General features: G+C 41.2%; 2 protein-coding genes across 3 annotated transcripts; both read right to left on the minus strand.

Annotated features, from left to right (window-relative positions):
• Positions 1 to 261: 261 nt before the first annotated feature.
• On the minus strand, positions 262 to 7900 carry LOC117728337 (proline-rich transmembrane protein 1-like). Of its 2 annotated transcripts, XM_034529213.1 has the most exons (4): positions 7599 to 7886; positions 6906 to 6963; positions 6682 to 6869; positions 262 to 715 (listed from the first exon to the last, which is right to left on the minus strand). In XM_034529213.1, exons 1-4 carry the CDS (start codon positions 7737 to 7739, stop codon positions 560 to 562), a joined length of 543 nt encoding a protein of 180 aa, XP_034385104.1. In that variant the 5' UTR covers positions 7740 to 7886; the 3' UTR covers positions 262 to 559. The 2 variants fall into 2 exon arrangements, with proteins under 2 accessions (XP_034385104.1, XP_034385103.1); XM_034529212.1 differs by having other exon boundaries at positions 6682 to 6963; positions 7599 to 7900.
• Positions 1078 to 24037, minus strand: LOC117728333 (retinoic acid receptor beta-like). Its single transcript, XM_034529203.1, has 9 exons — positions 23839 to 24037; positions 20145 to 20299; positions 19603 to 19744; positions 18176 to 18342; positions 15939 to 16115; positions 15591 to 15795; positions 15347 to 15505; positions 14613 to 14764; positions 1078 to 2209 (listed from the first exon to the last, which is right to left on the minus strand). Exons 1-9 carry the CDS (start codon positions 24035 to 24037, stop codon positions 2144 to 2146), a joined length of 1422 nt encoding a protein of 473 aa, XP_034385094.1. The 3' UTR covers positions 1078 to 2143.
• Between the last annotated feature and the right edge of the window lie 3836 nt (positions 24038 to 27873).

Genomic DNA, 27873 nt, shown 5'->3' on the forward strand with positions numbered 1-27873 from the left:
AAGCTGCATTCCTGGTCAGCTGGGATGAGGAGGACACCTTTGGATTCAAAGAGGAGTACGTCACCTTTTACTGCGCACTCTTGAGCAGGATCTTTACTTCTGTGAGTATTTTTGAAAATATCTTTGGTTAGTAGCATATTATTTTGTGTGGCCTGACTTTTAAGAAGATTAGATCAGCCGAAAATGTCGCCCGTCGTACAATCAGACAAATCTTCAATCTTTCAATTGCAAAACTTAAACAAAATCTGACACACTACAAGCTGCGTATTGATAATCATTTACTATTCGAACATGGATTATGAAACACTTTGGATAATACTACATGTGCCCAAAGGGTGAACTTATAAAGGCATCAACGTTGGATAACATATTTTTTATGTTTTATAGATTTTAGATGCGTCATAGAACATAGAAAGCGTGTTGAAGAAACATCTTTGGAACTGTACTGGTTACTCTCTGCGGTGTTGAAGAGTCATGGAATACAAGGCTGTGGAAGTGATGTTCCTCATGTGGTCTAACTACCCAAACTAGAAATATGGGAAAGACCAATCAAACTGATTTAATGCGAAAGTGAATTTGTCATAACCACAACGTAAACAATGCTGAGGATCAGGAACCCGATGCCGAGTCCTAGGCCCACGTGGTTCAGGGTCCTGGCCATCTTGCTGCTCCGCTCCGCTGAGTGCTGGTCCCCGGAATGGTTGGCTTCACGGGCCTGGACAATATTTTGAAATAGATATGAGCGAGGTTAAAGAACAATTAGGTACGATTTATGTACTGAATCTGCCAGACATGTGCTTCACATTATCAAAGGGTGCAGTATAGTATGGGCCTGACCTGCAGTGCTGCAGCACTCTGTGGAGGAGCATGCATTCCACCCTTCATAACTTTAATTGTGGCTTTAATTGGCCATTACAGGTAAATGTTAATCCAAACCTCAGTGATACAGCAATATCTATATTCAGTCTGCTAGCATCAGCTAACATGAGTCAGTATGAGCTACTACTGTATGTGTATTGACATTTAAATGGGTATGTTTGATATTAAAATCTAAAAAGTTGCACAATCAATCCAAACTCATAAGAGCATCGACATGCATCGCCTTTTATTTACACATCAACAGTTAAGGAGAAACATTAGCGTTCATTTGGAGTTACCCGGCAAATGTAAGTCCAACATATACAAAAACAATGTATCAGTACAATGGCCACAATTAAAAATAGATACTTTTTCGCTCAACTTCTGCTTTGAAAGCAGAGTTTGTCAAAAATAATTGAGCTTTTTTGTAAAAAAAAAATACGTTTTATGGACTAACAGCCATGTCTGTAAAAGCATACCGTAGTGGCTCCTTTAACTCACGCTGAAATCAACGGTTCTGTTATTTGCCGACCGCCGAGGAGAACTGAAAGTAATCGCTACCGGTTACATGTTACGCTGCGTGAGAAGATTTTGTGATACCATATAAAGCACACGGTCCCTCTTGATAGAATACAAACTATTCCAAATGACACTGACAAGACCTGAATACAGATTGTTTTCAGATAAACCAAAACATGTTGGATAAAAGGACGTTGATTTCTTAATAAAGAGACTTTTTTTTTTTTTTTTTAAAAGGTACTTTCACTGCGGTGCAATTTAGCCCGAGGCCTGAGAGGGCCTTTAACAAGAATGTTCCCAGGAAGCCTGAATCAAATCAACTCCCCCACACTCACCACCACACTGCTGCAGGCTGCTGCAGGAATGACGTGTTTACGGAGGGCGGCCCCCCCGAAAGCAGCATTGTGCTTTTTAACCTTTTTTTTTTCCTCTAGTGGAATTTGGATTACGCAGAAGAAAAAGAGTTCATGATACTGATATGTAGGTTTTTCAATAGGTTTTGAACAAATGAACAACACACGTTGATGATTGTTGTCACGAAGATGCAGTCGGCAGAAGTTAAAGGTCGACTTCAGGCCGTAAACTAACTACACCGTCACGCTCACGTGAGCGTGAAGGCGGACGAGTCGCCGTGATGGCGCTTTGTGGTCTCATTAAGACGCTTTAAGACACGTTTTATAACGTAGAGCAAAACGTTTGACTTTGAGACGACGGGACCAGAAGTGCACGAACGCTAACTCTTTTCTGGGTTTCAGGACAAATTCAGTCATATACACAAGAGAGGGCTGCAGGAATGTGTGGTTGTGTGTGTGTGTGTGTGTGTGTGTGTGTGCTTTCGTAAAGCTGGTTTTGATAACAGCAGCTGTCGGCTGCTCTTGCAACCAGCTGTGTATCCTGAAAAACCGTGCCTCTGTTGCTTTCGGTAAACACACACACATATACATATATATATACATGTATATATATATATATATATATATATATATATATATATATATATATGTTATATACACTGTGGGCAATAGTTTTATCAACAGCTCGATGCTGCTTCCTTCTACCGATGACAACATGTAATATAACTTAACACAAATAACACAACATTGCCTTCTCAAAGTAACTCAAATTAGGTGCAATCTCCCCTATCGTCCTCCATCTAGATTTTAATTTGACGTTGTTTCAATATGTCAACATTTATACGGTGATGATGACTTCCAGTAAGGAGATTATAGTTGACAATGACATCACTGAGAAGCAGGGATGCCCTTATCCGAAGAAAAATCAAAGTCAACAAGGAATCACACAAAAGCACCGGTAATAATTGAATTAATAATAACTTTGGGTTTGAATAGTGCTTTCGGGGGGGGATGAATGCATCTTCGGATCATTAAATTATACGACACAGACTGATACTCTGGTGCTTTCTGCAGATTGGCTGCCTGTCTGCAGTGACACCTGAGTGCTCTGGTGGTCGGTGGTGTCTCTGCAATTTGCGGTGCGTGAGAGCAGTCTGAGTCATGGTGGGGAAGGACTGCAATGGGGGAGGGGGGGAGAGTAAGTCACCGATAGACAGAAAGAAAGCCACAACGGTGGAGGAGGAGTCGAGCTTCGTGAATTCAACGTGGCAAATCCTTCCGCAGTCTTCGTCACGACGTGTCGTTATCGGCGTTGGGTGAAGACCGACTTATCACCGTATCTGCAGCTGCACGGAGCCGATTGTGTACCCAGCACCATAATGTCACTGATGCATTAACCTGCTAAATGAATATTTTGGACCTAAATTCATTAGGATACAAAAATAAGTCCAGTATTGAATCCACAATTGCTCTGCGCGTAAATACGCTCACTCTGCCGAGTGCTTTGTGACCTCACAGCTATCTTGACTGGCAGGCAGCAGGTGTTTCCTCGTCGTTGCCTGCAGCTCGGTGGTTCAACACATCACTGAATACCCGAACACTCTCTAGAAAAGCGATGCATTCCTAAGGCTTATAATATTTGGACTGGTTCTGATAGGCAGCTGGGAAATGGCTGCATGCGAGACCTCAGGAAATGGGGAGTTGATTAGTGTTGCGTGGGTAAGAGGAGCACGGAGGTTATTATCTCATGTTGCAAGTATGGTGAAACGATCGCCCCAAAAATACAACTATTGCGCAACAATCGTGGTCCCCCCTCCCCCTCATCTTCAACATTCTGGACCATGATGTTGGGCTATTTTTTTTTTATCATTTGGAGAGTTAGAATTTGAGTCGCATACTTTTGTCAGACATTATTGTTAATTAGTAAAAAAAAAAATGAAAATCAGAAATGTTATTTTGCATGTGAATTCTTGTATCTATAAACACAGGAAGTGCAGATCATTGCTTCACCCTGCAAGTTACTGTGTGGATGTTCAACCACATGTCAACAGGCGCTAAACTGTGAGGAGAAGCTCATGCTTTGGGAAACAAAAGGACCGTTTGATGACGCTGTCACAGAAGGGAGGAGTGGCTTGAAACAAGACACACGCACACACACACACACACACACACACACACACACACACACACACACGGATCTCGACAAAAGCAGCTCTTGTCCGGGACTCTCCAGAGTTTCGACTCTCAAGTGTCAACCCGAGTCCGGCAGAAAGTTTCCTCTCTTCATTGTCAAAGTCCCCCAGGGAGATAACTGGCAACACAATGAAGTCAATCGTGGAATCTCAGTTGTTGAAATGCACATTAAGTCCGTTTCCAGGCAGGTTTGTTTTACGTAACTTTCCAGCAGCCAGCTCCATACTTCCCCACCCTGACCGTATTTATTATTTCCTATTATTTCCGTCTCTGCTGCCCTTTTCTGTCGAGCTTTCCAGCTATAAACTCTGACACGGTCCGACACACAAAGACAACGACTGTGCTTCTCGGCTCCCAATCTCAAAGTCTTTCTTTTCGGTGGCTTTTCTTTATTCTTTTTCCCTGCATCTCTCTTCCAGTTCGTCCAGCTACTTTATTATGTCGCCAGAAAGAGAATAAAGTGGGCACAGTGTTTGACACTTTTCCAGGGACGGTCCACTTCCTGCCGCACTGATTAGGTCCTTGTGACCAATGTGGTAGCCACCATTCACGCTATCTGGGATGCCATTTATAGATCGAGGGCATTCCAGAACAGTGTCGTGTTCGTAGGACCTCAAACTACGGACACTGTGATACAACACATATTAACTTTTACCCGAACCAACAGCAAACCCTGAAGACATTTGGTGTGACAGGAAATGAAGCAACACGGAGAAGTACGCCTCTTCCTTCCTGCCCGTTAAGTAATTTCTCATGCCGAATGTTTCCAAAAGGGTTGCAGCAGGCCGTGTTGCTTCACGTGACTTCATATTGAGTGAGCGTATAGCTCAGTATGCAGGATTTACTGAGACCGAAAGAGGGGCCGGGGGGGGAGTCATGCAGAGCGCTCGAGCAACTGGAGTCAACAGTAGTCCAAGTCTACAGGAAACCCTGCGGGGACATCCAGTTAACAGCGACGCGGCGCTGAAGGTCAACAAACGATTTTAAACTTCATTCTACTGCCAATTACGGCGTCATCCCGTCATATCCCTTTACTTATCTCCCGAGAGCCAGAGTGAGGCGTGCAAGCACATCATGGAAAAGGGTTTATCTGTTACAGCTGTGTACATAACAGCCGAGGTCTTACAATATGTACACAGCTTATTGTGTCTGTTCTTGTTCCAGATCGCCAACGGATGAATCTAAATCACGTTGTGCCTACGGCGTCTTCGCCCGCGCATTAAATAAAGTGGAACCACATGGAAGCAGCCATTTTTTTTTAAAGTGCGATACAAATCAACTACCAAAACACAGTGGTGTTACCTTGGCGATGAAACACATTGCATCCGTGCACTGTGACTGCTATTCATTCATGTTGCAATAATCTTTTTCGTGAATACTGATTCAGTTCGGTCATGGCCTGTTTTTTGATGTGCACCCCTGCAAAGGTTCCTTATCATTTCATACATTTGACGCGTTATCATAAGATCTAAAGTAATGGATTATATATCCAATAAACTGTTGATAGGAGACAGAATAATCCAGATTATGAGACCAGTGCAACAGAGCAGTGGAGAAGGAAACAGGCCTGCCCTTTCGGTTACGTGTTGGTTGTAGAAAGAGATTCAGGAAGGCATGAATAGTGCTTGTGAAATATGTTAGAATGTCTGATATTGCTCAATCTCAAAGCGTGCACTCTGCAGGATGACGAAGACTGGGAAAGCACGGTATTTGCAGTGTTAAGTCGTGCTGGGTTTTTTTTTTGGCTTTTTTCTTTGTTTTAAGAATTGTGTAGGAAGTCACACAATGTTCCCCTCCGAGGACTAAACACATGGAAACAATCAGCCCACGTTTCCAAACTAGAGAAGTGGAGAACCACTTTAATGAGACACAGACGCACCAACCAACCAAACAGGACTACCTATAAACTGAAGCGCCACTCCTTAAAGTGAGGGATGAGGGAGTGTGTGACTCTAACCAACAAAGGGTTACAGCTTCAAAGTACACGTGAAGGCAATCTTGTTGTGTTTAATAATTCATGTACATCAAGCAAAGCCAAAACATATTCGTAACCCCCGTACAACACGCTACGTTCAGCACCACAAAATGTCTCCTCCATTTTATTGTTGACTACATGTTCCCCGTCCTCCCTCTGCCCCCCCCCCCCCTCCCCTCACAGATCTCTACACATTCCCGTAAATCTCATTCACTTCCCAAAAACTTGGCGCTCATACAAAAGACTTTGGCCGTGTCCTGTATCCTCTTTCCTCTGTCAATTTTTTCACTTATTCGCCCGAGACAAGATGGTGAATTGTTTCCCCATCATCTGATCTGCAGCTATGATGTAATATGATATATAATAATAATAATACCGTGGTGGAGAAGGTAGAAAGCTCCCTGAGAGATTCCTTTGCTGAGTAGAGGGGGACTTTTCCTTTTTTACATTTCAAACCAATCTCATTAAATCCAGTCAAGTTACTTAAATCATTAGACGTGTTTCTGCAGTAATTTATTAGCGGTAGTTTTTTTGCTCTTTTCATTTTGGAGTATTCAGACTTTTTGCTCAGTGCTTTTCTTTTATTACAATATTTTAATTATATTTTGATAAAGAAATGTCAAACACAACAGAAATGTGTGGGGCCATCTGTTTTTTTTTTTCTTAGCATACCTCAATTAAAAGGGATTCGTCATTATTATTATTATTATTATTATGTCATTATAGTGCACGGTTTCGGCTGTGTTGGCAATTAAAATGACTTTGACAAATTTAAAACCTCACCGAGATGGAGTAGATGAGGGCGGCGATTCCGAGTGGCAGGCAGCAGCACAGCAGGGTGAAGATGGAGTAGCACAGGTAGTCGTTGACGGGGACGGCGAGCGGGCCTCGAGTCACGTACACGGTGGGCTGGACTACGACCGGGGCCTGCTGACCTCCGGGGTACTGCTGACCTGCGGGGTACTGCTGACCTCCGGGGTACTGCTGACCTGCGGGGTACTGCTGACCTGCGGGGTACTGCTGTTGCCCATAAGCACCTCCATACTGCGGCGGAGGTCCATAGCCCTGCAGGCCACACCCACCAAATACAACTCAAACTCACTTAAAAAAAATAATAAAAAAACACAATGGAAAACCAGTTTTGGAGAAAACTGGGAGGCTCCCACAAGAAACGAAACCGAGCAGGCCCCATGAAACACTTACAAGGGAGCTGATGAAAACAAGTCTGATCTGGAGCTTGTTTGTGATTGAGAAGTTATCTTTAACAGATTTATTTCCGGTGCCTTCATCTTACCATCAGCCCCTGACCTCTTTAGGGACTACATATTAATTCAACTTGGATATTTAGATCAGCCATATTCATTAAAGTACAAACGGTGTATATCTTTGGCTGAATGTCATTGAAATTATCTTATGTAATTCATTACTAACACTTATCCGTCAAGGAAAATAAGTCTACTTAACATAATTGCACACCTCAGGACATGTCACATGCCTGAGCTGTCCTATGCAGTTAAATGCCTGTCCACCAATTTCATCTATTTCCTAAATATGATTTAAATAATTGTTTATATAATCAATATACATTTTAAATAAAATGTATTCCATGAGTAGATTAAACGGCGAAGCTGAACTTATATGTTTTATTCTATAGAGAATACTAACATTACAAAGTGATGGCCCGGTGCTGGGCTCCATACCTGCTGCGGTGGTGGGTACCCGATGCCGGGCTGATGCAACCCCTGGTTGTCCTGGTAGGGCGGAGGGGGCACATGGCCCATAGTGGACTTCTCTCCGGCCCATTCCGGCGGAGGAGCCGTCGCAGACTTCTTGGGGTCCATAATGCACCCGCTTGGGCTGTCTAACTAAAATAATACAATTATTATAGTTATAGTTTAAAAAAAAAACTAAGTTATAGTTCTGCCCAGTTTTCTTGATCAAACGGCTGCTGCCACAAAGTGAACTGTTAGTCAGGCTGCGGTCATAATTTATCCTTTCAAGTCACCCAGAAAGACATGGGGAATTCCGGCTAAGTCTTTCAAAATAAAAGCTCAGACCAACGTGTTCCGAGCTTTTTTATTTTGGCATAAAGTAGATTATGGGAAAATATTCAACAATTATATGGACTCCTTTTCTTAAGCAATTAACACAAGTGTCACAGTTGTATTGTATAAGATAAGATAAGATAAGATAATCCTTTATTAGTCCCTCAGTGGGGAAATTACAGGATTACAGCAGCATTGCTCACAGTAATAAGTAAAAAACAAGTAGTATAATAACAGAAATAAGATAAAAGAGTAAAAACAAGAAGAATATTATATATACAGACGGAGTAGAAATAGAATAAAGTGGATAAAGTGTATAAAATAAATTAAAAAATTAAAAAGTACTTAAACGTATTAGTATTGTATCTCAAAAGAGATGGCTAAATATTACAATTAATTTGGATATACGGTAATTTGGGTTTAGTCACTCTGGCCAATGTCATCACTGGACTTATATTTCTGTCTATGTCCATTCCAAACTATGTTTTTATGTTTAAATTCACATCATCAACACTGATTTGTTGTAACGATAAACTCCTTGATTTCAACCATCTAAATGTCAAGGAGGTCTTTATCAACAAACAAAAGGACAATTTTTGTATTAAATAAATAGAAACTAAAAAGCTATTTTCCACACATAAAAAAAAACAACCTGCGAGGAGCTTGTGAACCATTCAAAGTGGCTTCAACAGTCCAAACACAAGACCAATATTCCGAAATATTGTAGGCTTTTATTTTGAAGGCAGATTTGTCTAATTTCCGGTACTATTCTGGCCGCCCATGGCTCTCATAATCGTCATTTAATGATGTGTGTGTGCGTGTGTGTGTGGGTGTGTGCGTGTGTCGAAACATAAATAATGCAGATGATTGAAGAGCTAACTTTAAGTGGTTTGAGGAGTTTAAAAGCAGAATAGAATAATGAATACAAATATACAGATGTCCACTAGGGGGAGACAGAGCTTGTCTAAGTACAGGTTAATTAACCATTTACACAATTAGTTTGAAACACCGTTAAGGTATACCATAGGGGCTTATAAGTGGAGCTTATTAGCCGTTTGTTTGTCTAAAGTAAATACAATCGGTTCATATCACATATGAAAACAATAAATGGCATATAAACTCCATGCAGGTGGTTTGTAATAACAGGAACATCACAGGTGTAGTTATTACCATTCAAGGTGTTACCTGTGCTTTTTCTGTCAAGACATGTCTGATTATTTAACATTTGTGTTTTAGACAAGCTCTGTCTCCCCCTAGTGGACATGTGGATACTTGTATTCGTTATATATATATATAAACCAATGTGTGACGCTGCAGACTTAGGCAACGCTTTGTACATTATGTTTCCCAGATATTTATGTTTGCTTGTTATTATTCACATTCAATACTTTTTTTTTTTTTTTACTTGTAACCGATAGACATGCACTAAATCAGGGGTATTCTATTAAAATGTATCCAGGTCCAGTTGGAGAGAGTTTCCACATGCAAAGGTCCAGAAGATCACAATAATGCACAATGATTTAGTGCCATATAGATTTAATTAACCTCGTCAACTACTGACTGTCAAATTTAGAAAGTTAAATTACATAATATCTCAATAATATTTATTGCCAGTTTTCAAACTGAACCGGATGAATTATAAATAATATATACTCTAGTAATATATACATACTGTTCTCTCTTAACAAGTAAAATATGACCTAGATTTAAAAAAAAAATTGAATATATCACAGAACGGTTTTGAAAAATGTTCCTTGAAATAAAGTTACTTAATTTATTTAACTGAATAGTCTTTTCCATGCAGCTTTAAATTCAGCCCTATTCTCGTTGGCCACTGAATTACTGTTTTAGGATTGTGATCATATCGGGCTCTCAGATTGTTTATCATCTGTTCCTTCATTAGTACATTTGCTCAAAAGACTGTTGTCTCGTAGTGAAGAAAGAACATATAAGACTCTCTTAATCTTAATTATTAATGTCCTCTTTTTGGAGAACGTCATGTGGAATAACTTCTCTGACTCTAGTTCTGTGAACACTAGCTGACAGAAAGGCTGGAGGTCGGTGGCTTGAACACAGCCAGCCAGGCTGAACTAGGCAGCAGTCACGTGAACAAAAGAACTTTTACTGAGAACTCACGAGCAAAAAAACCAAAACAACAAAGGCCGGAGCGTGACGTCACACGGCAGAGGACGAGGGAAAGAATGGGAGTCTATATATGGGGGGGAACCACAGGTGGAGGGCATGAGTCATTAAGTGGCTCAGGGCAGGTGAAGGGAATCAACAATCAACAGACACTAACGGGGTCTTACAAAATTAGTCTGCTGCTGCTGCTAGCTTCATATTTATAACACAAATGTGAGAGCGTCATCAAGAAGTGTCTTCTAACTCTTGGCAAGAAATCAAATAAAGCTTATTTCCCAAAAATGTTGAACAATTTCTTTAATGTGCACGCGCGATGATGTCATACACAACAGTCAATGAACGTCGATATGAGAGTTCAACAAGTTAAGTTTAATTTCAGCTCCCGTAGAGCACTAACATCTCTTTAGATTTAGAGATTTTAAGAATGATTTCGACAGTGATTTCAGCCGCAGACATTTTGACCGGAATCACCCGTTTCCGTCCCGGTGACCTCCACCTCGCACAGCGTCAGGATCTTTTGTCTTCCAGGGATCACCACGGTTACGTAACGGCCTTCCATCCCGTTGCACGCGAAGGTTTTGGAGGCCCCGGCTGCCATCGACGAGACGACGGCACATCTGACGGACAAAGAAAACAGAATTATGACCACGTCACAAGAGGAAAACTATGCTTTCTTTGTACTGAAAGATGTGGCTTTCTGGTAGTACATCATATCCAGTACACTGATGTCCTGTAACTTACACAAGTAACATTTTAAAAATATAATATCAAACAGAAAGCGGTGTCACTTTGGATTATCGTTGCCGTTGGCGTCGAGGGAGTTCCCGATGCGGATCTCGGCACCGTTGATCCTGTCGTGGCAACAATCTCGTCTGTTGGTGACGGTGACGGTTTTGATGGTGAACGTCTTCAGGAGGTCCAGCCTCCACCACGGCGTGGTTTCCCTTCGTGTGTGGCTACAGGATCCCTGTGCGTAGCGGTTAGCACGTTTTCCATCGACGGCCCTTTCGGGAACGCCGGCCCACCCCACGGAGGACTGAGTCACCTTTCCACCTTTAGCAATGTTTGCTCCTGGTCGAAGTCACAAACGTTATTATTAAAGATTGGGGAAGGCACAGAAATATTATATGTTTGGATCTGACCAAAGCCACCAATTAATCATCATATTTGATTGAAATGTGACGTTGAAGATCCACTAAGAAAGGCACACGTAGCATTATGTCTAAGTACTACAATTGGAATTCAATAAGTTGACTGAACCACTGAGAAGACCGGTCTCACCCAAAAGGACACTCGTCTGTCCGAGAACAACCAACAAGACGAAGACCGCGGCTGGAGACGTCATCCTGTGGAGCAAGTTCATGCTCATATTACGGTATTAATCATATGCATCGTTTCTACACACATATATATATACACATATGCATGATATGCATTTTTGAGAACTCCGCCGTGACGATCTAAATTAAATACACTATTGTCAACAGTTAGAGCACATTCAGAACCTCAAATATTTGGTTATTTATACATTTCTGATTAATCGGCTACTTCGACCAACGACCTACCTCGTAGCTCTCCTGCACCCTGGAAACAGCTGTGATCTGCATGCACAGACAGCCATCTTTTATATACACGTTGTGCAAAGATTGATTGACAACTGCTTGATTTGTAAACCCCTTTGTCAAATAACTAGTGTTGTAACAGTTCAGCTCCACACCTTTTCTTTCTTTGGTCTTTCTCTTTACTAACTCGGACGTCGGTCCAGATCCTGCTTCACACACCGATCGTCCTTCATTCCCTTCACCTGGTTCTCACGGCCATCTCACCTGATGGAGACTTTTACAATTCTTACTTGCTACCTCTGTTTTGTGCGTCGTGCTTGGCTCCCTGGTCTTGTGTTGTTTTTGCATCCCATTCAAAGACCGCTGTGCTTGTCTGACCGTAACGTTGGTGCTTAAGGCACGAAGATAGACCACATCCTATGTTTGCTCAAAGGAGTGGTCGACGTGTGTGACAGGTAGTCTTATTATTTCACTTACCCTGTATTCAATGGATATATGCTTGAATAGGTTTAGAAAGGATTATGGTTATTGTAGATGCTTCTGGTTGAAGGGGAGTTAAAGCAGATATGACAAGGGAGCTGCAGCAGGGTGTGGAACACTGTGAACACGTTAAATACAACCAAATACAGGCAATGCAACCAAAACACGAGCAACACAATCAAATATAGAAATATTCTGCAAAGGCATTAAACCCAACAGAATACATTAAAATAAAAACAATACAAAATAAAAAGAAGTTCCCTGGAGAAACAAGTGATGTCCTATTGTAGGACTGATGTATTATAGGAGACAGTTTACTGTAATACAACAGTCCTGCAATAAAACCATTATCAAACGCATCCTCAAAGGATTTTAACAGATACATCTCTTTTATTTTCAATTCCATTACATTTTGTTTGTGCACACACACACACTCATTGTCTCTGTCCACACGTCGACCACTCTTTGAACACCAACGTTACGGTCAGACAAGCACGCCGGTCTTTGAATGGGATGCAAAAACTACACTAGTTAGACAAAAGACAAAAATTAAATCGTATACACAAGACTTTTAATAAGAGCAACAAAAACAAAAACAAACAAAAAAATATGTGATGAAATGTTCCAGGTTGAAATATGATAAGACATCTGGATCAGTTACTTACAGGAGATGTTTTACACACCTAAACAACGTCCTTCTGTTTAATGGAATGAACATTTATTGAGGCATGAATGTCATTTAAGTTTCTGATGTTCAATAAAAAAAATAATCTCATTTGTTTTACCAACAATGAGACGATGCACGCGTTGTAACATTACACCACTTTTAATCTGTAATCCTTTTCATCCTAAAGGCAAGTTTTCTTTCTTTTTAATTAGTATTATTTCTACGGCAAACAGTATTTCACTCAGGCAAAAATTAATAAGACGGCTATCTGCGATAAGAGAATATAAAATAACAAGGAGTTTCAAAAACTGGCTTATTTTGTTATTGCAAAAAATAAATAAAAAATAAAAGTTAATACTGAAACTTGAACATTTCGGTAAACATTCAGGTCGACGAATAACTGCAAAAAATGTCATCTGGGATTAAAACTTTGCATATATAGAATATATGTGAGAGAATAAAGTTGTGTGTTAGCTTACTTTCAGTGTAACTATATATTTGATACTGCAAAGAAATTATTATAACATTGAGGCAGATGTCCAGAAAACATTTACAGCGCGCTTTTAAAAAAAGGCGTAATCGGATCCACACCACCAATATACAGCTGGAGCCAGCAGCCGCTTAGCTTAGCTTAGCTTAGCATAAAGACTTGAATCTCACAAATGAACACGCTACGTCTTGTTTGTTTCTTGTTCCTTTGGATCCAAACAAAACAAAGTGTAGACACGACAACGTGCGGTTGTACGGGGGACTATTTCTTGCTTCAAATCACTCCCCGTTTACGATAAAGAGCTCCGCATTTACCACGCGACATTTTTAATCTGTGTTATAGTGCTCTCGGAAAAACATGCTGCGGTGGAAAAGAAATTAAAATAGTGTCCGTATCATATACGCTACTTCCTGCAAAAAATCCCACAATGCAATGTGTGACATTTTAGGGCTGAACCTTTATGAAAATATCTAATTCCCATTATTTTTACAGATTTTGCAGTAGCGATATTATTTGATATATTAGAAGGAATGCTAATATTTACACCATCATTCTCATAAAAAAAATTAAAAAACATATTCAAAATGATTATGGAGGAATTTTTTCAGGGATTCAACATCTGTGAGTCTGTAGAATATGACAGTTAGACAAGTACCGACAATATATATATATATGCAGTATATTTCATTTAAAATTGTATTTTGACACATTTCACTTAATTGAAATAAACACAAATATTGCGCCTCCTGCAGTCGGCCATATTGTGAGTTTAAATAAAATATCAATACATTTTTAGCCCCTTCACATTTCACAGAAAAGATCACTTTACTTATTTCAAACCAGTTCGTTCAGTTCACTTCAAAAGGTTCATCACGTACGATGTATTGCAGTTTTACGTACGTACTTTTCTATTTTCCCGTATAAACTCAGTCACATACATTCTACTTTTCCCTTTTGTGCACATAAAACAGTTTTTTTGTCTTCAGATGTGTTCAAACAGTTAGTCCAGAGTTACGGAAAACAATAAATTGCGCGTACAACCAGTAGACGTTGTAAGTCCATTATGTTTAATAGCTCTGCTACGCTAAAGCTAACGACGTTGTTATTAAATGAGGTAATCTGTGTGATTCCCAGTGGTTATGAGGAGGGGCTTAGAAAGGAAACTGTGATACACTTTAAAACTTTACTGCATCGTTCTCTCTTCTTTTTGACTGAATCTCTTCTTCAAGCGATCTGTGAAACTGAGGTAAGACACCAGGAACCCTCTGGACCGGGAAGACGGGAGACAATGTTCTTTCCGAAGCGAGGAGTCAGAGGAGTTCATGTGCTGTGTGTGTGTGTGTGTGCTGGCTGGCGTTCGCCTCCACGCTGCTCTCCTCAGGGTGTTTCTCCAGGTTCTGCAGATCCTCCAGCATCTCCTCGATCAGAGGGGGCATGGAGCCCGGGATCTCCATCTTCAGGGTCACCACCCTCTCCGCTCCTGTGGAACAACAACATGCGAATACACCGAAATATACCATGTGAATATTTCACGTCACTATTGTTTCGATTAACGTTATCGACGTTATTAACTCTTAAAATTGCACTTTTCTTAAAAATAGAATTGTTTTGTTAAGAACGTAATTTTTTGTGAGAAATGAAACAAACAAATAAGGTTATCTTAAATCATAAAGGTCAAATATTGCGTAAGTCTGTTCTTTACATGATAATTCCTGTATGGCTTTTTCCAAGGATATTCACAATAATCCCGATAATGGAAATTCACCACGATCAATTTATTTAGTTTTTTTTTAAATTTATCGGGATCCACAATAATATGACGTTTCTTGTGAAGTTTAAAGCTCTTTTTTTTTTGTCCTAAAAAGGGTGGAAAACGTAAAAGTATCGCAAACTTGAGCTTATTTTCTGCAGTAATTAAAATTCCAATAAAACGCCTTTCACTGCACCAGTTAAAGAGCAGAGTAAACACCGCCAATCAAAGAATCGTATTCTTCCAAATTATAGAAATTATCATAGAATTATTATAATCTGCGACTCCATGGAGAATGATCCACTTCCTGACCTTTGGCGCTGATGCTGCGCAGGTCGGTGATCTTCATGAGGGCTTTGGGGAACATCAGGGGCATGCTGGGCCGCCGCTTGCGGGAGTAAATCTTCAGCGCCTCCAGCAGCGGCTCCTGCAGCACCTCCACCTTCGACGGCTCCTCCAGGTCCTGCCTGTCTGTTCAAAATGGACCCCAGAGAATATTTAGCTTATATGTGTGAAGAGACTTTTTTTTCTTCTTTTTTTTTCTGGGCTCGAGTACCTCCGGAGACGAGACAGATGGCGCTGAGGAGGCCGCTCTCCGTGTCGTCCATCTGCAGCGGCAGCAGCTGGCCGGCAAACGTGAAGACCTGATCCGTCAGCGGTCCGAAACCGGCGTTGTGGATCTGAGTGCGGGTCAAGGTCAGACCGTCGGAGAAGGTCATGGTGTCCTTGTCGGGAGTGTAGCGAGTGCAAATCCTCAGGATCTGGACGGAAGAAGAACAGAGCGTAGGAAGAGAGGAGGAATAAAAGAAAGACAGGTTAGATGAATGTGTTTAACGTCGGAATGAGTGCTCATGGCGCAGAAAGGCTCTGAGAAATATTATTTTAAGAAAACCAGCAGGCGTACCAGGATGTCCAGGCAGGCGGTTTTGAGCAGAGTGATCTGGTCAGCGATGGTCAGGCCGGTGAAACCGGGCACTCGCTTGGCAAACTCCACCACCTTGATGATGCACTTGGTGGCGAGCTCGCTGAACTTGTCCCACAGCCCGAGGTCCAGCTGGATCCTGTGGTCCGAGCTGGAGTTCTGGACGCGGGAGAAAAGACAAAAGAAGTTTGTTTGACATGTTTGGCCTTCAGGATTCAGCACTTTGGCCATTTGGGGGCCGGAACAAAGACATATTGTGAATGTGCATTAGCATATCTGTCTTTGCTGTGGCTGCTAAATGCTTCGCTATGCTAACTAGCTAGTTGCTAGCTTTGTACATCTGCTGTTTGGTGCAGTGCATTTACCATTGAGGGTATTTTTAGTCAATGAGATCAATATTTACTGAGGGAATAGATCAAGAGAGAAGTAGAGTCCCTTTCTCACAGACTTCTATACAATCTGACTTATTTATGTTGCCCCCTGCTGGTCAGTAGAGAGAATGCAGGTTTAAGGCACATGAGCAAACATTGTTGTTTGATCCATTGTGTTATAAACACAGATTTTTAGACAAAATCAATGCACACAGCCAGCAGGAAAGACTGTCAATCAGCCCAATCAGTAGAAACTGCAAAAAGAAAATCTTTTAATTAACATCTTTTCAAGCTCAGTGGATAAAAATGCACAAATGTTTCTACCATTGCACTTGAGGATTGTTAACCCTAAAAATAAACAAAAAGCATTCATAGAATAAAAAAAAATATTGACTGTGACCGTTTTTTAAACATATTTAAATTTAGGCACATTACGGTTTTCTTTTTTTCCTTCTTTCAGACCGATAAATCTGCAACCAGGAACAAAAAGAACAACACATGCAACGCATCACTTCCTCTGACTCATTAAAGACAAAAACATGCGAAAGAGCACACCCAGACACATTACCTTGGAATAAACAGGGGAGTTTGGGGCTTTTGTCACAAAGGCACAAGTTATTCCTGTTTGTGATTCACAGTTTGAGTGAACATCGTGTTCTGTTTGTGTGACCGGTTTGTTGTTGTTGGGAAGTCCTTCCCTAGTTCTTTTTGTTTTAATCTGCATGGCTCTCACTGGTAATTATAACCTTGGTCCTGACTAATAAATCAGGTGCAGCTGCTCTTTGTGTAGATTTTCTTTCCATCGATATGGAATGCTTTGACCCTTACAGACAGGCCTGTTTTTGTTTATTTGTGTGTGTGTGTTCTCATTGAGAACTAATGAGAACATTATGATGGAAGCGTATGATGGCCATTCCCACCCCAGAGGCCAAAACAGGTCATTTTATACAGTGACGTCAAGATGTAAGAAATATGCTCTCACTGTATGAAATGGCTACTAACACATTCACGCAATTGAGCTCATTGGACACCGTAGAATGCAGAAATATTAAAATACACCATTTTTAGATTAGGCAACAATATTCACATTTATACTCGTGGGGTAGCATAAAACCCATTTTCATTCATCGCCATTATAAACTCACTCAACTCTGCACATGGAGCTCATTATTGTGTGGAAAAGTCACAATGTGCTCACATTTCCTGTTGGTGGCGCCAAAGAAGCGCGTTGTAGAGCGTAAACCGTTCACACACACACACACACACACACACACACACACACACACACACACACACACACACACACACACACACACACACACCCTGCTGCCATCCAAGGTGCCTTCTGCTAATCACGTGATGTGTCATGTGCATTATGAGGTTCAGCATGTTGCCCAACTGCACTGTGAGATGGAGACTCGCGCTTCCACTGCTGGTAATAATAATAATAATAACAATAAATAATAAACATGCGGTAGTACGCTATCGCTTATGGTCTGTTTTTGTATTTTACCTTTCACAACAACTACATTTCTGACACGTGTAGGCTGAGTTGCACTAAAAAATAAGGAATTTGATCTCAGATGAGCTTCTAAAATGAGTGAATCAATATTTTAAATTAAGCTGATCCTCTGTCGCACAATTAAAAATGAATCTCTGTTTATTAAATTCAAGTTCAAACCAAAATTAAAGTCAATATGGAGATGCCTTCTGACCCAGATTCAAATGAATTGATGCATTTGTACGCAGACTTTAAAAGAGAGCCTTAAAATCTCTGAAAAGACCTTTAGACGTTTAAAATGATGAAGAGACGTGTGGCAAGTTTTGGGACAATTTAGACACACTCACTGTGGTGTATTTCCCCAGCTGGCAAAGAGAGGGGAAGGTCTCCCGGTGAGCCCTGCAGATCTTCTCCACTATCAAGCCGAGCTCCGCCGTCAGCTCGTACGTCTCCATGATGGTCATCTTCACCGCCTCCTTCTTGCCCTTCCGGCTGTTTCTGTCGTTTCTCACCGCTGAGGAAAAAGGACGACGACCGTAAGAAGAAGTTTGGCAAACAAGACAACTGGACTGGATTTAAAACTCTTATTCTAGGTATTTGTATGTATATATCTGTATGTAATTAAAATACAATGAATATATATATAGACATTTGTAGGTGAAGGCCATACGGGGCCCTGAGCCTTTGAGCCTTTGAGCCTGTGCCTGGTAGTCGACCCCCTCAGTAATCCATCAATGCCTTCGAACTGTTGGTGATTTCCACACATTTTTACCTCCATCCAAATACAATGGAGGTAAATTGGGATTTCAAATGGCGGTTTCGTAAAAAGCCTCTAAAATGACTTATAAATTATGAACGTGAACAGCTCTCAGAGGAACTCTTTCCTCTGGTAGGAAAACACGGTCTCCAATGTCATCGGTAAGCTGTGCGGATTAGCCGCTGCTCCAGGGAGCACGGGAAGCAGCCTAACCAGGCCGGTCTTCCATAATCACCTCGCTAACAGTGTCAACACGTTTCAGTGCGTCCCGATGACTTGGCTCAGGCAGCCCACACACACACACACACACACACACACACACACACACACACACTCGGTTGTTCTCACCACCTCCTCCTCCTCCTCCTCCTCATCATCATCTCTGTGACTGGGGGCGGCCAGCGAGCGGTTACATCGCGTCCACCTGTCTGCGCCATGTGACGTATTTATGTAACGCGTGTGGACCAAGGAGAACTTGTGTGTGTGGGCGGATCCTCCACTGCAGCCCTTAACACACACACTCTGTTAACTGGGTCGAGTTCACCGAGAACGTCAATGGCTCATTTGAAAAATAGTATTCTTTGTAAAATGTATAATCTCTTACTACTAGTCTTGTCTGAAAAGTTTTTCTTTTATGGACGTCACGGCAAACAATAAGAGTGAAACCGTAAATCCGACGTACTGGAACACACACTCTTTATTACCGTTTCCATACTGGTAGTTAAATGGGTCATAAGTCCCTCTCAACTATATATTTAATATTTCTGTGAAGACATATCTTTTAAACAAATGTATTTATTCAACTTTAAATGCTTTAACCTCACAACGACCATGTACACCTTTTTTGATTTGATTCGAGAGGCCGACCCTTCAGTCGCCTCTCTTATCTTCCTCTATCTGACCCGTGACCTCTACGGTCCATTGTCCCCTATCTGCTATCGGCTCCGTCCTCGAGGGTGTCACCAGTGTCTCCCGGTGGGGGGGTGGGGGGGGTGGGGGGGTAGATCAGACACTTACACTCCTTGGACATGCCCGCGGCGAAGCACCTCTGGAGCCGACAGTACTGACAGCGGTTCCTCGTGATCTTGTTGATGATGCAGTTTCGGTCCCGGTGGCAGGTGTACGCCATGTTCTTCTGCACGCTGCGGCGGAAGAAGCCCTGCAGAGGCAACATTAAGATATTTACTCCATCCATTACATCACGTCTGTACAAAGTTTAGTGCCAATTCACCAAGTAAATGTGGAGATATTGATTTAAACGGTAGGATTTAATGTAGGCCTTTTGGGAGACTTACTTACTACTGTGCGCAATACTTTTGAATCAGGCAACGGGCTTTTAAATAGCTACTACAACTAGAAATGTGTTTTTAAAAAAAAGAATCTGTCGGGTGGAAACATCCACAAACCACTCAGAAACACATCTGGAAATTACACAAATCAGATTGTTTACAAGAGTGTGTCCCCGTTGCTGAAATATTGACTGAACAACATGTTTACCGGGACAAAGTTCAGGCGCTGTAGTGATTTTTGTAGCAGCTGGAATACATTTTTCTTTTTACCTTGCAGCCCTCGCAGGCGCTGACGCCGTAGTGGTAGCCCGAGGACTTGTCTTGACACACGAAGCAGGGCTTGTACGTGCGGGGGGGCGGCGGTGGGGAGGCGGGGCCGGCGAACAGGTCGTCCGAGCCGGAGCTGGAACTCTGACTTTCAACGGCTGCAAACACACAAACAACACGACGGCGTAAAACACCCGTTAGCAACGGGGACGATGTAACACACCGTCAAAGGAATCGGACCGAGCACTTGATTTCATGACAGCAGCATGATAGTAAATATAATATCTTGTTTTCTAACTAACACTCTTAAATAACTTATAATAATAATTAAAAAAGCAGAAATAATGAGTTTTTTTTTTATCGCGATCCACAAAAAAAATTGTAAGTCGTTTGGCAGCAACAATCCAAATAAAATATAGAAAATAAATACTTAATTTTACTCAACAGAGCAACCTCATTCGACTATGATATCGTAGTTTAAAAAGTCCCAATTCATTAATTGATTCAGACACATTTCCTGCGTTTGCTTGAGGGAAAACTTAACATTTTGCAATCAAGAAAATCTTTATTTAATTTAACTCATAGAGAAAAGAAATAGGAAAAAAAAGGCAAGGAAGATAATAATATATCATCATAGATAACTGTCATAGTGCAATGTAATCATTGAGCAGGTATTGATCCAAAGCATGTCAAAACCATCAATAAATGATCACTTTTGTATTATGCATTACAGCCACTCGGAGCTGCAAGTGTCTGTCTCACTTCTCAAAAGACTTCTATACAACCAGAGGAGTCGCCCCTGGTGGTCAGTAGAGAGAATGCAGCTTTAACACATGAAGCATAGACTTCTATACAACCAGAGGAGTCGCCCCCTGGTGGTCAGTAGAGAGAATGCAGCTTTAATAGATGAAGCATAGACTTCTATACAACCAGAGGAGTCGCCCCCTGGTGGTCAGGAGAGAGAATGCAGCTTTAACACATTAAGCATAGACTTCTATACAACCAGAGGAGTCACCCCCTGGTGGTCAGTCGAGAGAATGCAGATTTAACACATGAAGCATAGACTTCTATACAACCGGAGGAGTCGCCCCCTGGTGGTCAGGAGAGAGAATGCAAGTTTATGGCACCTTAGCGTTGGCTTCAAAGATTGCCTGGCCTTTGTCAGACTCTAGTAGTAGAATCCCAAACTGTGTCATGAATAACAGAGTAGGCGCGAACCGGCTCTTTGGAAATAATGTATTCAACGTAGAATTTACTCCTCACACACACACACACTTGCACCTATTGTGGAAGAGCGTTCATCTAAATTCTTTCCAGTTGAATGTGTCATTTCCCGACAGCCCCTCCTCCCACTTCAACACCGCCTTTGAGAGGAGAATCGCTCCGGCTCGGTGGGGCTCGCCCGGCCTCCCCGCCGGCTCGTCGAGCACCTCCACCGCTGACAGAACGCGAAGAAAGTCGTTTTTTTTTTTAAATAAGGGAGAAAAATTGCTCATCTACATCCCCTCGAACCCGTGGCCCCTGATTGAACCTGGAATCAGCAGGTCAATCGAGGACACCCCCTCTCGCCCCGACTCTCTCCCGAACACAAAACAGTGCCAAAACAATGGCGGAGCATGCCACAAGCCCAGCTGACTGATGAGAGGGAGGGGGAAGAACCAGAACGTGTGGTCGGGGGATAGGAGGAAGAGGTTGCCCCAGTCTCAATTTAGGTGGTGCTATTCGATGTGCAACGCGTTATCCAAAATATTTTGGAGCCTGAAAGACAAAAGTTGCTATTATGTTCTTTTTTGTCAAGTAAGAAGCTGTTTTTTGTGATTTTACTGAAATTTGCTTGTTGCAAAATACAACATCCAGGAATCAAAATTCAACGCAAGCATTTTCTGTTGCAACCCTCGCAACAAATTCCCTTATTCGTATGTTTGATTATTCTATAAAATGTCAGAAAGTAGTGCTCAGAATAATTTATTAAGAGTCCAGAAATTATTATGAAGGAACTGTAACAACCGATAAACATGGAACCAGCATGAAAGATGGCTAAAAATATTAGTTTCAATCGATTAATTAATTAAAATCAACACATTGTTGTATGTTGTAGGTCATATATTTGTATATATTTTGTCTCTTCCAGGAATTTGGGCTTTTCGACTGATGAAACCTTTATAATTATTAAGAAAAAGGAGTCTTTTCCTGGTTAAAAAATGCTCTCAGTGAGTCTTCTTAGTGTGTGACAGTCCGTAAGTTTAAGGCGCTCAAAGAGGTACAATTATTTCACATAAATATTACAGTTACAGTCCTATAAATTAATATTATGTTTCTTTGTTCAATAAATCAAGCAATCTAATAATGTCACATAAATGGGGGGCCATTTTTCTCAGAACAAGTACATGCCGCAAGTTGTACTTGACACTACTACACACTTTTGTACACGTGTTGTACTTGTACTTCTACGTAAGTATAGTATACGAGTACTTCTTCCATCCCTGGCAGCGGTCTGGCCCTCCTCTGTCTTCATGAGCCGGTGACCGTCCGGTGAACCCGCGGTGACCCCGAACTGACCGGCCCCCAAACACAGACCACCTCACTGAACCGCTCTGTGCACAGTTCCCTGTTCACCGTTATGAACGAAGCTCCTGAACTCACCGTATTGATCACGAGATGTACTTTTATAAGCAATAAGTGTCGTTGAGAGCCATAATGTTTTTAGTACTGTACAGTAGTTGTTAATAGTTATAACCGACTCCTTTGAAGACATATTTCATACTATTAAAACTGTATTTTCTCATATTGTTAATGTTTATGTGTTATGAGTTATAGTTGTTGACAAATTAATTATTAAACACTTAAATCTACTTACATGAAACCTTGAATTAAACATTTATATTGTGCTTATAAATGTTAAATAGGGGTGGGGGTTAAATAAATAGTCACAGTATCAGTTTCAGTTTCAAGTCAGCTTTTGTATTTATTCTAATATTCTTTTTGTTAGTTTTTTGAAGCATTTCCTGATTCTTAATTTAATCTATTTTGCATTATTTATTAATTCATTTACCTCCATTAGCATCAACTTTTTTTTGCTTCTTACGTTTGCACAATCGTATTATTATCTATGTCAAAGCACTTTGAATTGCACTCCCTTGTATGAAAAGTGCCATAAAAATGACCTTTGACTGATTTATTGAATGGAAAAGTCACAACAGGGCAGATAACAACAAAGCAGTGGATTAATCCCATATTTCTATCTGTACGTTTATATTATCGATATTATTCATCACTGCACCCTAAATTGTTATTCCAAATTGTTTTTATGCAAACTATATGCAACCCACCAAGACGGTTCCTTACTAATAAGCTGTTTGTATTTTATGATCCACACTGTTAACATGTTTATATTTTATAGCATTGTGTATATATGGGATTTGCACCCAATTGTTATTATTGTATTTCCTACTTTGTGCTGCAATTGCAATTAGATGCATGGCTAAATCAAGTCTTACTGACTATGTATGATGTCATTTTGTTTAGCCAATATATTAAAGCAAAAAAAAAGCTTAATTTTACATAAATTAAATATATATATATATATATATATATATATATATATATATATTTAAATAAGATGACATTGACCGTATATGGAGAATAAAAACATACCTCATTCAAATAGTTTAAAAAAAAGAAAAGTGTTTCCACCTACACTGCGAGCACCGGCGCGGCTGCCAGTCCGCCTCGACCAGCTCTGGGAAGAAGGCTGCCAGGTCCTGGTCCTGCTCCTGGTCCTGGTCCTGGTCCTGGTCCTGGTCCTGCAGCATGCATGCTGCAGGGCTGGACGTGGACGCGTACAAGTCCATGACTTCTCCGGGACCGAAAGCTTGAAATTCCAGATAGTCAAACATGTTTTTTTTTTCTAGGTTTCGGCCTCAGCGACTGTGCAATACCTTCACACAGCAGGGCGTTTAAAACAAAATATTGTTACTTCTTTTCTCTCCTCCACCCGGTTTGAGTTTTTTAAGAGTAAAAACATGCCCCGTGTTGCATTCAAAAGGGGGCGTGTGCGCGCTCTCGAGGAGAGCGGACCTATATGTGTGCGTGTGTCCGCTGCAGCGCGCGGCCGCGGGGAGACGACGTCAGGAATGTGTGAGTCTGTTTAGCATAACAAAGTTAGTTGGACCTTCTTCCTCTTATCTCGTCCCCACTCGCTTCATACCAGTTATGTCAGAGCGAGCGATGGCGTTACCTAATGTATGCGCGTGAACTCCCCCTGAACCTCCTGCAGCTGACCTTCACATGACCCAGTGTGACGTCACCGGCAGCGGTTGGAGACAAAGTATCTATACTCGGAAGTAAAAGTATCAATATTGGAAAAGTAGCCTCGCCACGATTAAAATGTAGCTTTGAAAAGGATACAATGTGACGCAGAAGAAACAGAGATATTATACATGTATATGTATCTTTTATTACAAGCTTAAAACGCTGGCGCCTACAATTCCCATAATGCAATTCGACTGTGGACATCGGCCGGTTGAAAACAACTACCAAAGTAATTTTCTCAAGTAAAAATATTAATACTGTAAAGGTATCAAAGTTTGACTTTGCAAAGTATAAAAAAATAAAATAAATGAAAGTAGCCTAAAAGTACTTGAAACAACCAAACGCACTGCATAGTGAAGGTCAGTCAGTATTACATTATTAACAGCCTGTACATGATAATGCATCAATAATGATTTATTCTGCTTTCAGATAAAAAAAATAAAAGATTAGACTTTATGCATCTCTACAGGGTTAGAAAATCATAAACCGTAAAGATCTTTACTATTAATAAAATCCTTCTACCGACAAACTGAAGTGGGTTTATGTTTTGAGAAGCTTGGGAGATAATTCATTATTTACAGATATTCCAATGACTTTCAAAATAATGTCACGAGTAAATAAAGTGGATTTCTATTCAGCCATTGTGTAAGCTTATTGAAAACAAAGCATCTGCATACTCAAATATGTGCAATAATCTGTCATCTGACTGAAGACAAAATATTCCAGGAATTCACTCAATGAGCTTTAATGTAGAAACAGTTGTAAATCCGTTGTACTTTTGTGGCAAAACATCAAGGGGATTGTAGTCTGAGGTAATATAGACTACAAGTTAAAGACACAGTGTATATAGAGACAGTCGAAAAAATAATAAGCAGTACATCAGAGATACAAATTACACCCAGATAGAATATGCAATAGAGATCGATTATATTTAAACATCATTATGCCGGAGAACATTCAGGCTTTTAGCTTTGGATTCATGGTTCACCATAAAGGGACACTTTCCTGTTTTAAACAAAGGGCATCAAAGCAAAGCAGGTTAACACTGATGTTCCTGTATTGGCATTTCATGATTGAAACCATGTGGCCTTTTACAAAATAAATTATTTTTAGGCTCCGTTTCTCTTCATTTACGTCCACTTCAATTGTTGATCTTTGACTTTAAGTGAGACATATTTGCAGCGAGGAGGATCCATAATTAAATCTTCCGGGAGATAAAGTAGTTCAGCTAACAAGATGGGTCGGTGGGTAGGGGGAAGGAAATCCGTTCCACTTCGGAATAATGGACCAATTTAACAGCATTCATCAACTGGAAATGACTGAAAACAACTTCAATGCCTCCAAAAACTAAACAAAAAAAAGAAATACATAGAAAAAGTATTTAAATGCATCGTCTGAAATGTATAAATTAGAACGAGAAATGTCAGGCGGACGATGCCAAAGGAGAACGCTGCACTATATTGTTTGAATATATAAATACACTTGATCTCCTTCAATGCCACTGCTAACCCCATTGAGGCGTGGAGGCAGCACAGACCCAATGTTAAAGGAGGCTAATTACTCCCAGTATCTCCCACACTCCAGGGAGGCGAGGTCATCCAGAGGACAGGCATGTGAAACATTCCTGCAGCCTGCTGCTGCTGGACCTCCCTCTCAGTCTTCCCCTGTCCTCCTCTTCTCCTCCTTCACCCCCCCAGGCTCCTCTTCCCTCTGTCCCATTTAGCATCGCTCTAATCTTTTTTCTTGCTCTCCGTCTCGATGGCTCTTTCCCTCGTTCCCTCCGTCAATTGCTTTCATCCTGCAGGAGGAGTGCATCTATTCAGCCCTCTATTCATCAATCACATTTTGTGGCGTACGGACTTGTTCTGATTAAACAACGGCTCTGTGAGGTTGTACTTAGGGGGCTTTGAAGTAATGTTAATGTGCTCCCAACGACAACGCTAACTTGCTGATATTAAATAGGTATAACGTTGATAAACCAGACTTCCAAATGACTTTTGGATTGCCAGCACAGACAGTCACGCTGACGCCCTGATGCTCACGGATACCTCCATGGATGGATATGGAGAACTGGATTTAGTGGGTGTTTTTCCACCCATCAGCCACAAAGGGCAGCAAAGAGCCCGTTCAAAGCGTGGGCAAGGGAAATAGTTTTTAGTGAGGGATAGCTTCAAGCTTTTCTCTGGGAAACATCTGGGATTGTCTCCCACGCAGTGAGCTATCATCCATCATTCATCATCCTCAGCTGAATACTTACAAGAGCGTTACAACCTGCCCGTTAGCATGCTGGACGCTGACATGAGTACGATTAGCATGGTAACAGCTCACCATTGGAACAATTTAGAGCACATTAAAGAAAAGTTATGTTTCATGGGCGTTGCGTCGATATCATAGAAATACTTTGCTCTGAATCTAACACTGGTGGTCGTGCAGAAACATTACATTGCAACATTACCAAATTAGATTTATTTTCAATGTACATATACTCAATATTGATATATTATAATTCACTTAATATATAACCCCGAACCTTAAATATAAAGAACTATTTACAATGTTTTGTTTCTGTTATTAATTAAGTAAGTCATGAAGGAAAGCACACACAATTAAACCACATCTTGGTTTTGTTAAAGCGGTAAAATCCTTTTCATCCGCTCCTCATTTTGTCCAAATGTGGCATGCACCAAATGGCAAATAGACTGAATGGCCGACTGGCCGGCAGATCCTCAGCCTTCCTTTTGATTCTTTACAACCAGTTGTAAACCTTCACTTGGAGCCGGGGCACCATTGAGGGGTTGTTTATTAGAGCAATATATCTCTTTATTTCCACTGTCACACAAACAGCGGCGGGGTGACGCGGACTGAACAGGTTTAAAAGAGCTTTCTGAAAGTCAAACTCCTCTTTGAAGTTTTCTTAGCAACAACTGAAAATCAACAGTTGCCACGTCTGTTTTTCATTTGGAACATCTGGGGCCCAATAACATGTGTGGGACATGTGGGCAGTTAAATTCTCGGACCTGCAACCGAACCGTTATCTGTGCGGGATTAAGTGGAGCTTTTGTTGAGGGTGTGACAACCTGGAACCCAAAAGCACGACTCCGAGACAGACCGGGGGTAACAAAGATGAACGTCTTTACTCTGAACCGGGAGATCAGTCCGAAAAGGGGCAGGCAGGGGGTCGAAGGTCAAGGTCAGAACAGGCAGATCAGGAATAGAGACCAAAGTAATGCTGCAGAGACGATCTGGCCGAGGACAAGTGAGGGGACCTAAGGAGAGAGGGACTGACGAGGGGATGGGCTGCAGGTGAGATGACAACCAGGTGAAGGGAATGAAGGACGATCAGGTGTGAATGACCGGGGCTGAAGTGCCAAAACTGATTATTTATATATATATATAGTACTATACTGACAATAAGATGATA

Source organism: Cyclopterus lumpus, chromosome 25 (genome assembly GCF_009769545.1).
Source record: "Cyclopterus lumpus isolate fCycLum1 chromosome 25, fCycLum1.pri, whole genome shotgun sequence".
NCBI classification, from domain to species: domain Eukaryota; kingdom Metazoa; phylum Chordata; class Actinopteri; order Perciformes; family Cyclopteridae; genus Cyclopterus; species Cyclopterus lumpus.